The following is a 15,961-nucleotide window of genomic DNA, read 5'->3' as shown; positions in this document are numbered from 1 at the left end:
TAGGATTACTCAGACCTAACCGGCACCTGACAAGATTATATGCTGACCTGATCAGACAGACCTGCATTCAAACTCGAACCCGATCGTACTCAACCAGATATTACTAAAGTTCAATTATTATTTTTATATCTACAAAATTATTTAAATATATTAATTTATAAAACTTCTTACATTTAATAATTAATTAAGTAAAAAATTAAATTACATTTAATGTAAGGGTTAAACTTTGAATATCATGTACTTGTTTATATTTTCATTTAATTATCCAATCTCCCCATTTTCAAATAATATTCTCACAAATACCAAATAATAGCCCGTCCTTAATGATGGAAGTCATAATTTTAAAAAGAATCAGGCTACATCCCTTTAATCTAAGAGATGGAAATGATTTCAAATTTTACTTAAAATCTGAAGCAATTTTAAGAAAGATATATACACAAACCAAGCATAAATCAACAAATATGCAAACATCCTGTCAAAAAAAAAAAACAAATATGCAAACCTAAAATCTCAAATTCAAAATTTTCAATTGAACATGGGGAGATCTAAGATCAAAATCCTTGATAATTACATTCGCTCATTATAGAAAATGATAAACTAGCTAGATATAGAAGTTACAAAAAAACAAAAACAAAAATAATTACAATAAAAAAAACAAAAATAATTACAATAAAAACAATAATACTTTAACTCTTAAATTCTGTAATGCTATGTTTGGATAGCAAGATTTCATTTCAAATCCTAGATTTGGATGAAATATATTGTTTGGACACATTTTCTAATATTTATTTCTCTCTCCTTTAGTAAACCCACACTTTTTCTCTCTCCTCCATTAAACCTCTATTTCTCTATCCTCTATCAAACCCCCTTTACAAAACAGTGATTAGGAATTGAAATACAAACTTTAAATTCCAGATTTCAATTCCATTATTTGAAATGAAATACAAGTTTCCAAAAACTACCTAAATTGATTTGGTTATTTCCAAACTTAAAACTTGCCAAACTTTTGGATATTGAAGATAAAAGTTACAATCACTCAACTAATTCCATTTGTTCCTTCTTCATCAACATTATTCAAATATGAGAAACTTAATTATACTATAAGAATAAAAGAAGAGTAAAGAGGAAGAAAAAAATAAAATTAACGATGAACATTCAAGAAGTGAATATCTAAAACGAAAAAATAAAAAAAATAAAATTAATCTAAACCTTCAAACCATTGACACAAGGAACCACCACCACCATAAAAGAACGTATGAACCGAGGAAGCACCAACCACCGCTGATGTAGGACAAAATCCTAAGACCACCACCTACGTCGTTGATGATAAATTAGGATTACTTTTCATATCGGCAAATGAAAAGCCTCACGTGCGCGACGACGAGCAATAGCATCAGCCATATTAGTGTCGAGAATATTCTTAAGTTCGTCAGAAATTCCATCAAATTTAGAAGATAGAGAAGAAGAAGACATGGGTACTGATATTTCTCTGCTCTCTTTCTTCGTGGTGTTGTTTTTGTGCACGATAAAATTACAGCAATTAATCCCAATTCTTTGTTTTCTCGCTGAATTAATCAAAACCCAATTATATTATTGCTTGAAATTGGAGAATAAATTACGGGAAATTTTAAAAAGTGCGCAAAAGATTCGATAAATATGTACCTACATCTAGCGGAGGGTGGTCGTCGTTGTTGGTGGAGTATGACTTTGTATATTTCAAAGGCATGTAGGAAGAAGAGGTGATTTTTGTAATCAGAAAAATGTAATTTTGGAAGGGAAAAAAAAAAGGAAGATTGAGTTGAAGGAAAATTGAGAATTTGGGTAAAACGGGTTTTGAATGAATGGTAGTGGAAGAGATAGGAAAGGAGTGGAATGTGAGCAAAATAGGAAAAGACGATATTTGGCAGCGAAAGGGTTGTGCCATTGTGGTGGCCGAATTCCGGCAAGGATGATGGAAGGAGGGAGCAGCATAGAGAAATGGAAGGAGCAGCACAGAGATCAGAAATGAGATTTTTACGTTTGGCCATTTGGAGGAGAGATGGGAGAAGGTGATAGGGTAGGGGACGATCTAACGGTTCATTTTGTTTTAGACATGTATATATCCAACAGTTAATATTTATGATCCATGTGCTTTGTGTTGTTTTCTTGTGTAACCATCAGGATGCTCGACGATGCTTGGCGTCGGTGCCCCGGGGAGTTGGGACATAAGCTTCATCAGGCGTCGATTTTGCTTCTCGATCACGATCATTCGCTTTGCCATGAAATAAGCTTCTTCGTCGCCAGGAGTCTTTTCTGCGTCGTTCAGAGGATCTTCTTCCTCGAACTCTGCATCGTCTTCAGATTCGACACTGTCTGAGTCAGTGTAATTTTGCATGAAAAGGATGTCTTCCATATTGGCATGACGCTTTGTCTTGGATGCTTTTGATGAGGCCAACTCCTCTTGCAGACTCTGGATTTTCTCTTGAGGCGAAGAGAAATCATAGGATAAACGCTCATTAGCTCTCTTCATTTCGATCATCTCTGCTTTCATTTGATCATAGTGTCTTTGAGTTTCATCGAGACTTGGTGTTTCAGCCATTGTATGGGTTTTAGAAGAAAATAATTAATCTGGTTATACCCCACGGTGGACGCCAAATTGTTTATGCTAAAATTTGCCTTACGACGGAATTAAAGTTAGGGACGTGACAACCAAATATTTGAACTTATGAAACAAGGAATTAATGCAAAGGGGGATTCCAGGGATTGACACAAAGAAATGGTGGTGTGGAAAATCCCAATGAAGGTGGGTAAAAACTGCGGGTGAAGATGATTCCACCAATCTACTATCGATGATCGTCGTTCTAGATGAACAACAATCGTTACAACTTATCTTCTTGATCTAAGTAAAGGAGTAATCCGTGAATGAGAATGGTGAATAGCTTTTTCTTGTATGCTGTTTTTCTGAATAATGTCGTGTGTTTTTTATGGCTTTTTATGTGCTTAAATACCATAATACTAAGCTAAGATTTTACAACGGTTGTCTTCCCTAATTCTAGGAGATTCTCCTTGCTATGCTCAACTGATCGTATCTGCCTCCTAGCTTTGTGCAACTACCGCTTACTCGCAACCTTATTTGGTCAAGCACGTTCAATTTATAATCCTTCTTTCTCGGACCATTAGTTGCTTATTCGGCTGACTTAGTCTCTGCACCTTACTTTCGCGGTTAACCTTGCGTCTTAGCGTCAAGGTTCTTAAGTCATTACGTCAACATCAACCTGTAAAAATCAGACATAACAGGATGTAAACCTATTTACTTAGGGATTTAAGTTGATATCAAAAAATAAATGAGAGTGTAGTGAGTATTTTTTTTTCTCGAACGTTTCCGTTTCTTTTGCTTTCTTATTTCAACGTTTCAGGATCCTCCTTGTCCAGAGGATTTTAGAATGGTGGCACTGCTGGTCTAGCGCATATGTATATCTTGTCCGACCACTTGAATGATTCAATTAATGTTTGTAAATTTACAGAAAAAGGTCTCCTGATTTCTAACATCCACAAAAATAAAAATAAATTATAACATTCCTAGAACTTAGTGGCCAGTGGGCCAAGATGAAAGAATAGCCAATGAATATCAAGTTGACCTCACCAATACTTCTAAGAAATGTCAATAAAGATGGCCAATTTATCATAGCCTTTATAATCTGTAAACCAGTGGGTCGCTCAAGCTCGGGAAATATTTCGGGTATTGTAATAATTTAATATATTTAAATTTAATTTCGTAAAAAGAAGATAGTAACATATGATTGCCTATATTTGTTGTCCCTGTTTTTCTAACAATAATAGTAGTAGATTTTTCTATTCATTTGATTTTTCTCCTGTAATTTCATTAAATAATTTGATAGGGCGTAAAGATTAGTAATTAGAATTAGAATATAGTTACATACTAAGATTGTGACATTCGAATTGAAAGGTCATGTATTCGAAACCTTTTACACTATTATTTCGATAACTTTCTAGGATAATATATCATTTTAGAATTGAAAGGGAGACAATATGTGACGAGCTATAAAGCTTATTCATACATTTTGATAATATATATTGATATTCATAATACTACAATTCTACTTTGACTTTGACCTATAAATGTGAACAAAAACAAGTTTCAAGCTCTATATGTGCCCCCATCAATTATTGCTATAATATCTTTAAAAAAAAAACAGCTTCTTCTAGAGTAGTTGGTGTCCATATTACTTTGTGGACGTGTTTCTATTTCCACCTTCGACCTAATAAAAGCACCCTCAAGTGACAAGTGAAAAGGACCCATTTCCACAAATCATTAAACTTGGACGACATAATAATATAGTATGACCAATTAGTAAACGATACTAAGTGGGATTTGGGAAGTTCCAATCAAGCTAATTAAAAGTTGTGTTCTATAAAGGACCTCATTCATATCTGCACAAGCACAACTATTATAAGAACTCTTATATTATTCCACCAATCAACACCAACTACAAGATTAGCCAAGCAGTAGTAGCACCCCAAAAAAAAAACATAAACATTCGGCTGATATATACTACTATATATCATCAACCACCAGCATGCAACCTCCACAACGTTTATTGCCCATCCATGCCGGACACTATGCAACGCTAGTCAGGGAAGACCTAAATGCCTTCAGGAGTGCAATAAACCAAGATGCCAACATACCTAATCTCGTTTGCGAGTCTGACGGCAGCAGCCTCCTTCATCTAGCAGCCAGTGTAGGGCACATAAGATACATTAATTTCATTGTCCAAGTAAGTCCAACACTTCTTTACAAGACAAACTCTAACAGCGATCTTCCCGTCCATGTTGCCTCAAGGAACGGCGAGCTAGAGGCCGTTAGGACGTTGATATCTCATTCGGCTGCACAACCGCGAAATAATGCTGATGATGAGATATCAATGTTGGAGGCAAAAAACATGGATGGGAACACTGCTCTTCATATTGCATTAGAAAATCAGCAAGAAGAAATGGCGAAATGCTTGGTTGAGAAATGCCCACAAACATTCTACAAGTTGAACGCACAGGAGATTTCTCCACTTTACCTGGCTATTCAAGCACAATTCTGGGAGCTTGCCAAGTACATGCTTTCCACACACATCGTTAATCAGTGTCCCGATGCTCCAAATCACTTAAATCTTCCCGAGGCGAAGTCAGTTATTCATGCAGCAATTACAGCAAAAAACAAAGGTACAACTAACTCAAACTGGAATGTTTTTTCTCTATTAATCAACCAAATAATTCCAACATCAAATGGAGAAATCCAAGTTCACGCTTCCCTCTCCTCCTTTTTCCTCCCTTTCCCTTGACAAAATACATCATTGGGCATGCACACGCAAGCTCGATGAGGGAGAAAGTGACTATACACACCGACACACGCCCAGATGAGGTTTCATCCTAAAACCAATTGTTAATAGGAAGAGTAACCCATTAAGCTTATATATTAGTCATTCTCTCTTGTTCTTCAATGTGGGACAAACTCACATGTGAGTTAACACCTTAATATCTCCAGACCCCTACCCACATTTCCCTCCATAATTCTTATCCAAAAATAATGTTAAAAGTGTCGACAACCATCTTGCAAGACATAAAGAGAAAGTATTATACATAGTACATACAATTATTTTCTAATGTACTTTCTAAACTATTGCGTTTGTTCTTTTTTCTTTCTGACGAGGATTGGCGACCTTAGCCATCTCAGTTTAATTTACTTTTAATTTTAGTTTCTTTATTATCTATCACCACTTCAGAGGTAGTATTGAGGGTAAATTAAAATTTATCAACAAAATCTGATGTTCGAGGATGGACTTTTTATTACAATCATTGACATATACTTCTATATCTCTTGTAATAAATTACTCTTGTCATGATATAATCTTCATATATTACCACCTACCAATAAGGTTGTATAGGTGGTATTAACTATAAGCTATTTTTACGTCATCACCACCTCTTCATGAACACTTGCTCAAACCTAAGTGTAGAATTTTTTAGAGGAGAAAAAGAGAAACTTGAAGAGAATTAGAAAGACTACATTTTTAATATATTTTTCATACTCACATAATAATGAATAAACAGAACAACCTTTAAATAGGCATACAAAGCACTACTAATAACATGTCCAGTATGTAGCCAACTAATTGCTATCCCACTAACTAGACCATTATCTAGACCACTACTTGTTAACCCACTAATTAACTAATTATTAGCAACTAATCCTAACTATTAGGAAAACTATTTGACTAATTTTGAAGCATAATCCAACACTAAGTACGTATATAATGGGAATATACTCATGTAATTTTACTGCTAACTGAGCAGATATCTTTGGAATGATTAGCAACCAATACACGGAAGTCGTACGATATAAGACAGATGAAAGGGGAATGACACCAATTTCATATGCTGCTTACACAGGCTTCCTTGATGGAGTTAAGTACATATTTAGTAACAATAGGTTGCAAAACCAAGCCTTCAAAATCGACGAAAACGGGTTATTTCCTATTCATTGGGCCTGCATGGGAGGTAATGTTGACGTAGTCAAGGAGTTCATTTCACATTTTTCTGTAAGAGCCATGTTATTAGTTAGCAAGAAGGGACACAATATCCTACATGTGGCAGCTGCAAGTGGGAAAACTGTGTTTGTTACTGCCCCAAAATTAGTAGTGGACTAAGTAGTTAATTGTTAGTGGCTAGAAGTTAGAGTTAGTGGAGTACATTGTGGGCCATGATTACCCACTTTCTAATGCATTTCCTATTCTTTAGTTAAGTTTGTTTATTGTAAAGCCTATATAATGGCTTGTTTATTGTTATGATAAATATATGAAAGCATTACTTTATGCAAAACAAGTGTAAAGTTACTGCACTTTACAACAAATTTGGTATCAAGAGCATTAGAGAGAAGGAAGACACGTGCAGCTCTTTTTTTCTCTAAGTCAGGTTAGGTCCTCAAAAAAAAAAAAAAAAAAAAAAAGGGGGGGAAACGTGATTAAAGAAAAGAAGGGAAAGAGTAAAGTTAGAGAGAGAAACCCACCTTCTTCCAAAAACACAAAACACACGAGTGAAACACTGTGAGGAAATTGACCAAATTGATGGCAACAAATGGTGTAAGTTCTTCTACTCAACCTCTTATACCAATTTTTAAGGGGGAGAAGTATCAAATGTGGAGTTTGAAGATGCAAACTCTTTTCAAATCCCAGGATCTTTGGGACATGGTGGCCACAGGGTATACCGAGCCGATTGAAATACCGGCGGAGCCCGATCAACGATTAAGAGAGAATCGAAAGAAGGATGCAAAGGCCTTGTTATACATCCAAGGAGCACTGGATGACTCAATTTTCCCACGAATCTCAGCAGCTAGCTCTTCAAAAGAGGCATGGGAAATTCTCAAAAAGGAGTACCATGGTGATAGTAAGGTAATCTCAATTAAATTGCAAACCTTACGTGGTAATTTTGAAGGTCTAGTAATGAAAGACAAAGAATCAGTGCAAGATTATTTGTCTAGAGTGTCTGCCATTGTGAATCAAATGAAATCATACGGTGAAGATATTACTGATAGTAATGTAGTCAGTAAAGTATTGCGAAGTTTAACTAAAGAATTCAATCATGTTGTTGCTGCAATTGAGGAATCAAAAAACATGACAACCTATTCCTTTGATGAATTGATGGTTCCTTGTTAGCTCATGAAGATAGGTTCAGGAGAAATGAGGAAAAGGTGGAAGAGAAAGCTTTTCAGGTGAAAGGAGAGCCCTCAAATAACTGGAGGTCTGAAAGCAATGGAGGTCGTGGAAATGGAAGAGGTGGATTTCGTGGTCGAGGTCGTGGAGGTCGTGGCCATGGCAGAGGAGGACGTGGTCAATTTTCAGGAGGTAAAGTTGGTGTTGGTAAATTTGCAGGAGAATGCCATTACTGCAAGAAGTACGGGCATAAGGAGGTGGATTGTTGGTCCAAACAACGACATGAGCAGAAGCATGTCAATTTCACAGAGAAGGTTGAAGAAGAAAGTAAGTTGTTTATGGCACATTCTCCCTTTGGTGCTGATTCAAATGATGTGTGGTTCATAGATAGTGGATGCTCGAATCATATGACGGGTGCAAAGTCATTATTTCGAGATCTTGATGAGGCGGAGAAAAGCGAGGTACGACTTGGTGATGACAAGAAGATTCAAGTCGAAGGAAAAGGTACAATTGCAATCAACACAACTCAGGGTAACGTAAAGCTTCTTTATGATGTGCAATATGTTCCTAGTCTAGCTCATAATTTGTTAATGTTGGACAACTTATGAGTTCTGGATATTCTGTTACGTTTAATGTATGTGTTGTGTCATTCAAGATACGAAAAATGGCCAGTCCATAGCTAATGTTCACATGTCCCGAACAAAATGTTTCCTTTAGCCGTCTCAAATGTTACTCAATGTGCTTTAGTTGCTAAAGGTAATAATGAAGCAAAATTGTGGCATTTACGCTATGGTCATCTTAATATCAATGGGTTGAAATTGTTGTGTCACAAGCATATGGCTATTGGGTTGCCAAAAATCAGTGCCATTGATTTTTGTGAAGGATGTGTGCTTGGAAAACAACGTAAAAAATCTTTTCCTAATGGTAAGTCGTGGAGAGCATCATATGTGCTTGAGTTAGTACATGCTGATTTATGTGGACCGATGAAAACAGAATCTCTGGGAGGGAGTAAATATTTTTTACTCTTCACAGATGATTACAGTCGTGTAAGTTGGGTCTATTTCTTGAAATTCAAATCTGAATCCTTTGTGTATTTCAAGAAATTTAAGGCCTTGGTGGAGAAAGAGAGTGGTTGCTACATTAAATGTCTCCGGACTGATCGTGGTGGAGAATTTCTGAGCAATGAGTTTTCTGATTTCTGTGATGAGTTTGGCATTCGTAGAGAACTCACAGCACCGTACTCACCAGAGCAAAATGGTGTGGCGGAAAGAAAGAATCGTACTGTAGTTGAAATGGCAAGATGCATGCTGAAAGAGAAGAAGCTTCCAAATCAGTTCTGGGGAGAAGCGATAGCAACAGCTGTATATCTTCTCAACATTTCTCCGACAAAGGCAGTCCTCAATCAGACCCCTTATGAAGCATGGAAAGGAAGACCACCTCGGGTAAGCCACTTAAAAGTTTTTGGATGTGTAGCATATGCATTGGTCAACATTCGCACTAAGCTAGATGAGAAGTCTGTTAGGTGTATTTTCATTGGCTATTGTGCACAGTCCAAGGCATATCGCTTGTATAATCCATTAAGTGGTAAAGTGTTTATAAGTAGAAATGTGGAGTTCAATGAAGGTGAAAGCTGGGATTGGAGTCTTGTTGATCCAGGGGAAACAACGTTAACAGGAGCTTCAGGAGATTTTGAACTTTCACCAGGTGACATAGCAGCAGCAACGCCCATTAACGTAGCAGCAGAAGCAGCTGAACAAAGCACCATCTCTTCATCAACATCCTCAAGCAGTAGTTTGAGTCCTTCCTCATCAAGCAACAATGGTTCCCCTAGAAACCAAAGTCCTTATTCTAGTTCTGAATCAGACTCAGCATCCGAATCACCTCCAAGGAAAACCAAATCTTTGAGAGAATTGTATGATACATGTACCTTTGCCCCTGTTTGTATCAGATCCTATTTCTTATGCAGATGCTGCAGGACAAGAAGTGTGGGAAAATGCAATGAAAGAAGAGATAAAATGCATCGAAAAGAATCTTACATGGGAGCTAGTTGATCTTCCTCAAAGTAAGATTCCAATTGGGCTCAAATGGGTATTTAGAACCAAATACCACGCTGATGGTAGTATAGACAAGCACAAGGCGCGTCTAGTTGTGAAAGGATATGCTCAGCAACAAGGCATCGATTTTGAAGAGACTTTCTCTCCAGTAGCTCGCTTTGAAACAGTGAGAACATTCTTAGCTCTTGCTGCTCAAAAACATTGGCCTGTGTACCAATTTGATGTGAAGTCTGCGTTCCTAAATGGTGAGCTAGAGGAAGAAGTATATGTCACACAACCTGAAGGGTTCTCTGTGACGGGAAAAGAAGATAAAGTTTATCGACTAAGGAAGGCTTTGTATGGCCTGAAGCAGGCACCAAGAGCATGGTACAGCAAGATTGATTCATACTTCTTGGATGATGGGTTCGAAAGAAGCAAAAATGAGCCTACTTTATATGTGAAGAAACGAGGTAAAAGTGACTTACTGTTAGTTTGTCTTTACGTCGATGATATGATATATATGGGTTCTTGTGAATCACTTGTTGCTGAATTTAAGTCCTCTATGATGAAAACTTTTGAAATGTCGGATTTGGGGTTGTTACATTATTTTCTTGGGATTGAAGTGAATCAATGTGCTAGAGGGATTTTCATTTCTCAACGAAAATATGCAAATGACCTGCTTAAAAGGTTCAATATGGAAAATTGTAGTACAGCTCCGACTCCCATGAACCCAAATGAGTCCCTCACAGCTGATGATGGTACGGGCTCGGCAAATGCACCGTATTTTAGGAGCATGGTTGGTGGTTTAAATTACTTGTCTCATACAAGACCGGATATAGCATATTCTGTTAGTGTTATTTCTAGGTTCATGCATAATCCAACTATGCATCATCTTGGAGCAGCGAAAAGGATCATGAGGTATGTAGCAGGAACTCATGCTTACGGAATCTGGTACTCACAAGCATCCAAGTGCAGGTTGCTTGGGTATACTGACAGTGACTGGGCAGGCAGTCTCGATACTAGGAAAAGCACATCTGGTTGTGTTTTCAGTTTGGGTTCTGGTGCTATTACATGGAGCTCAAAGAAGCAAGAAACGGTGGCTCTGTCATCCTCAGAGGCTGAGTACGTCGCCACAACTGCTGCAGCATGTCAGGCGGTATGGTTAAGGAAGTTACTCTCAGACTTCCAAGAAGAGCAACTTGGTCCAACTCAGATTTACTGTGACAATAAGGCAGCAATTTCCATGGCAAAAAATCCGGCATTCCACAGCAGAACAAAGCATATTGATATACGTTGTCATTTCATTCGAGATCTTGTTGCAAAAGAGTTAATTATGCTGAAGCATTGTGGAACGAAGGAGCAGGTAGCTGATGTTTTGACAAAGTCATTGTCTGTTGGAAAACATGAATATTTCAGGTCAAAAATGGGTGTAACTGATTTTGAGGGCAAGGGGGTGTGTTTGTTACTGCCCCAAAATTAGTAGTGGACTAAGTAGTTAATTGTTAGTGGCTAGAAGTTAGAGTTAGTGGAGTACATTGTGGGCCATGATTACCCACTTTCTAATGCATTTCCTATTCTTTAGTTAAGTTTGTTTATTGTAAAGCCTATATAATGGCTTGTTTATTGTTATGATAAATATATGAAAGCATTACTTTATGCAAAACAAGTGTAAAGTTACTGCACTTTACAACAAACTGAGGTCGTTAAGTATATCTTACGACAGCCAGGATTTGAGAAAATGATCAACACCAAAGATAAAGATGGTAACACTCCCTTGCATTTAGCTACCATGGAAAAACATCCTAAAGTGGTTTATATTTTCACATGGGATAACAGGGTCAAGTTAACCCTCCAGAACAAGGCTGGATTTACAGCTCTTGACATTGCCGAGGAATGTGGAAATGGTATTCCTTCATTTGAAGAGGTACGTAAAAGTAAACATATGTTTCGCATTTTTTTTTTTACAATGACAGCCCGTTTGGTAGTTGTTAATAAATTGTTGTAATGGGAATGCATGCAATCTCGATCACCCCTGAACTTATGTTTTTGTCTCTAAGGGGAAGCAATTTCATTGCCACTCATTACCACCTACAAGGTGGTATTGGATGGAATGAAAATTCAAGAAGGAAAATAGAGACTTTAGGATAAATTAGGATTACCATGAAAATGGACAATGATTTTTTCACAAATTCACACAAATTCATTCTCATTACCATAATTTATAATCAACTATCATACTGGACATGCATGAGGGAATAAACAACAGAGTCTACATTATTGAAGTTGCCAGTAAATAACTAAAACGAGCTCTTTTGACTAGTATATGACTGTCTAATAAAGTAGAATAAACGAGTGATCATGTAATTTTGTCACCGATACTTATTTTGAGGAAGGAAATATATACATTTATCAACGTTTTCTTCTTTCATCGATAGTTTGTTTCGATAGGAGAATTTGTATAGGAAAAGGACAGTTTCAATTTCCATTGTTTGGATACAATTTTCTTTTCCTCTTCACCGAATATGAAGTTTTTTTTTTTAAAAAAGTGCGAGAATGATTATTGCTATGACGCAGACTTACAAATTCTAATAATTGGCCACACTAGCTTCTTATGTTGACCCTTAATATCGAGGCTTGCGTTTACTAGTCAATGTATAAAGAGCATGTTGCTGCAATTCATTATTATCAACTCTAAGAAATATCTTATCTACCCAAAGTACATGTAGCCACTTATTTTTGGAACCCCCCTAGACGAGTTTCATTGAATCATTGAAGAGCGAGAAAGTTCCACTATATATGTCAACTTTTTTACAAGCTAGTATGCACTATAATATTCTAATACTGATGAAATTCGTAGTGAAAATTAATTTAGAAAAATAAACTTAATAATTTTCAACTGTTCATGTACTTTGTCACTAATTATACACTCACCTAACAATCATCCACAACTTCATGAAGTATATGATGGTGCAAGTGTTCTTCATGTGTAATTAGTGTTGAAATTATGTGGGATGAGAGTTATTTGCTAGATTTATAATTACAATGGAATTCCTTTCTTCTTAAATGCTTTACTTCCCACTTATCTGTTTACGCATTTCACCTCATACACTGATTATCATACATATATTAGGATCTTGGAGGCCATATAGATTTTGAATTTTTGTAAATAATAATCTCGTAGAACACTTTAATTTGTAGTTAGTTGTTCAGGCCTTCAGGGGTTATAATATATATGAGCTATTCCAAGACCTTAATCCTTAATATAAAAGGCCGCCTTCAGTCTTCAATGTACAACAATTTTATTTACTTTCCTTCGTTTCATACTTTTAAAATTACAAACTATTAGACAATTTTTGGAGAGGAGAGAGATAGAGAAAGAAAATAAAAGGGTCTCGTGTGATAGGAGAGAGATAGAGAAAAGTTATTACCCAAAATGAAAGTGTCAAAACTAAATTGAAACTCAGTAAAATAGAAAGTGTCACAATTAAATTGAAACGGAGGAAGTATATAAATACCAACATATAAAGTTTATTGAACCATCACGTACTATGCATGAAAAAAATTCCATCCTTGTCTTGTTTTCCTTATCGTTTCGTTTTTGCCTCACTACCAGTACCTCATACTGCTATATATATTTTTTATCATCATCATTGATTAATTTTTTTCTCTAAGTTAATTGCATTACCTATCTAATATACTAATATGTTTACATAAAATGATACTGTACATTCTCTAGAAACAAAATATTGATACTATTGATTGATAAGTATATTTCAATCTTAAAATTTGCAGCGGTTGGCTTGGTTATCCTTAATATATGCGGGTGTTCCAAGAGCCCCACAATTGCACTACGTAAACTGTCTTCATCCGCCAGCAGACATGAGCACAGGTAGCCAAACTAATGAACACCCATCTGTAGCTGTAAGTGATGAAAATACCTCCACTGTTTCCGTGGTACTCGATGACCAAGGAAACATAGTAAGTTTTCAACAGAAAAAGAAAAAAGGAAACACAGTAAGTAGTAATCATCCAAAAGTGAAAAAGAAAAACAAGTACAAGGAGAGAATCAACACACTCCTATTGGTGTCCACTCTAGTAGCCACCGTAACCTACGCTTCCGCCTCGAACATCCCTGGTGGTTATAACAACAATGAACCCCACGTAGGCATGGCTACTCTCGCCCACAAGGCTGCCTTTAAAGTGTTCGTGATCTGCAACACTATTTCCATGTATACCGCCATCCTTGCTGCGGTCACCCTCATATGGGCTCACCTTGATGATCCCAGGCTCGTCCTATTATCGCTTGACGTCGCACTTCCGTTGCTAGGAATTGCCCTTGCCACCATGTGTGTGGCGTTCATGGCGGGATTTTTTGTTATGTTGCATAATGTAGCTAATTGGTTAGCTGTTTTGGTGTTAGTTATCGGAGGGGTGCTTTTAGGTGTACTAATGATTTTATTTATTCTTCTCTTGTCACCAAGGTCTTGCAACGGGGGGAATAAGATCTTGCGATATCTCTTTCATGTTCCCTTCACTCTTATGTTGTTAGCTTCTGAGAAGGAAAAAACTGGACTGTATTGATTTTAGTTTTATGTGATGCTTCCCAAATCACAATTCACATGGTCTATTATAAGTTTTTTTAATTAGGTACAAGGAAATTATGTATGTAGGTACTTTTGACACTTTTTACCTTGTAACTTTGAATTTGAACATTATCAGCTACTTTTTGCATTAATTTTGCTACCTAGGTAATGGTTCACATAAATTGTTGAATTACACTATGTAATACTCCCACCATTCTTTTTAATCTACACACTTTTCTTTTTATTCTGTTTTTTTTTTTTTAATTTAGGCACTGTTACTTTTCTATTTTTAGTAACATGTCACATCTACTTTCTCCTCTTTTTCCGCCCATGTCATCCACTTTTTAATATTTTAACCATTTTTTACTTTCTCTTTTTCACTTTTTAGTTTTTCTCTCCACTTTTTCAATTTCTCTCTCATACTTTTGTAGTTTCTCATTGATTCTCCTCCAAAGTAAAGTGATTAAATCAAAAAGAAACGGAGGGATTATGTTATAAGCTAATTGTATCTAGTTTATTTAAATACAGCTTGTTCATTAGGGTTGCTCATAAGCTTAAGTATTTGTTAAAAATTATTTGTTAATATCTTTTCTAACTTTCATAATAATTTCGTGAACATATTTCTAATATTAATTGAATTTAACTAATTAAAAAACGTAATTATTGATGACTATTACCTTATTACTTCAAAGATTACTACTTCTTCAAACGATATATACTTCCTCTGTTTCGTTTTAAATGTCACAAAGGGGTAATTTTTGTGCGATATAAAATATTCTTTTATTGCATTTAATCTAAAACGTAACGGATGAAGTACAATACTTTGTCTAACCTAGAGGTAAAAGAAAAAATTGATCAGTTAGAGTATGGTTATGTATTATCAATCATCACTTTGTAAATTTGAGAAATCAATCAGTCATCACAAGAACAATCTTATATACGAGATTTGATCTTATATTATATAGCTATCACTCCCTAAATCTTACTAATAAAATAAGCTAGTTTAACATTATATTAAGATAATATCCATATCAAGTTTTTTAGGATTACATAATCAATTAAGAATATAAATCAAGCATGCACTCCTCTAACAGATGGAGTATCAACCTATCACTCCTTCAAACTTCAAATTATTACTTCAAACTTCCCCTCGTCTGGAATTTACTCCCCTTGAGAAAAGAAAGGCATGTGGACTGAAGGAGAGTGTGAAAATCACTCATAAACGGTCGTTTCACCTTTAAAAATACTAGAATCTTCCAAAAAAAAATTAAGTGATATTGGCATATTGCTGAGATGAGCAACAGGATAATGGGGGAATTAAAAGTGGCATCAAACAAAAATTAATGCTAACTCAATGCACGTGTGTGGACATTTTGCCAATTGTTTTAGGAGTAACTTGGCAACTTGGGGCAAAGCATCAATTAGCCAGTTGGCGGTCCCCTCTGACCCCATCATCTTAGTTGTAACCGCACGTGCCTTACCCATTACCAATTGGCTGATTGTGGTCCTTCCTCGACAATTGACCATGACTTTTACCCATATGCTTTAAAGGCCCATTTCCATGGAGATGTATTGTAGATAGGAAAAGGAGAGAGCTCCAGATCCACCCATTCAAACAAGATAATAAGGCTATTTCTTCTTTTTATCT

General features: G+C 36.1%; 2 protein-coding genes across 2 annotated transcripts; both read left to right on the top strand.

Annotated features, from left to right (window-relative positions):
* The first annotated feature begins 4,283 nt into the window (after positions 1-4,283).
* Positions 4,284-6,699, top strand: LOC104896162 (protein ACCELERATED CELL DEATH 6). The gene is made up of 2 exons (XM_010682881.4): positions 4,284-5,211; positions 6,343-6,699. Exons 1-2 carry the CDS (start codon positions 4,578-4,580, stop codon positions 6,693-6,695), a joined length of 987 nt encoding a protein of 328 aa, XP_010681183.3. The 5' UTR covers positions 4,284-4,577; the 3' UTR covers positions 6,696-6,699.
* Positions 6,700-11,468: 4,769 nt separating this feature from the next.
* Positions 11,469-15,130, top strand: LOC130591905 (protein ACCELERATED CELL DEATH 6-like). Its single transcript, XM_057395878.1, has 2 exons — positions 11,469-11,654; positions 13,523-15,130. Exons 1-2 carry the CDS (start codon positions 11,469-11,471, stop codon positions 14,309-14,311), a joined length of 975 nt encoding a protein of 324 aa, XP_057251861.1. The 3' UTR covers positions 14,312-15,130.
* The last annotated feature ends 831 nt before the right edge of the window (positions 15,131-15,961 follow it).

This window comes from Beta vulgaris, chromosome 6, assembly GCF_026745355.1.
Source record: "Beta vulgaris subsp. vulgaris cultivar EL10 chromosome 6, EL10.2, whole genome shotgun sequence".
NCBI classification, from domain to species: Eukaryota; Viridiplantae; Streptophyta; class Magnoliopsida; order Caryophyllales; family Amaranthaceae; genus Beta; species Beta vulgaris.
This window is presented reverse-complemented; position numbering and strand designations above follow the sequence as displayed.

Excerpts from the sequence above, each read along its gene's own strand:
- LOC104896162 (XM_010682881.4), top strand. The coding sequence starts at position 4,578 with ATGCAACCTCCACAACGTTTATTGCCCATCCATGCCGGACACTATGCA. Across the intron at positions 5,212-6,342 it reads AATTACAGCAAAAAACAAAG|ATATCTTTGGAATGATTAGC; the intron begins GTACAACTAACT and ends CTAACTGAGCAG.
- LOC130591905 (XM_057395878.1), top strand. The coding sequence starts at position 11,469 with ATGATCAACACCAAAGATAAAGATGGTAACACTCCCTTGCATTTAGCT. Across the intron at positions 11,655-13,522 it reads GTATTCCTTCATTTGAAGAG|CGGTTGGCTTGGTTATCCTT; the intron begins GTACGTAAAAGT and ends TAAAATTTGCAG.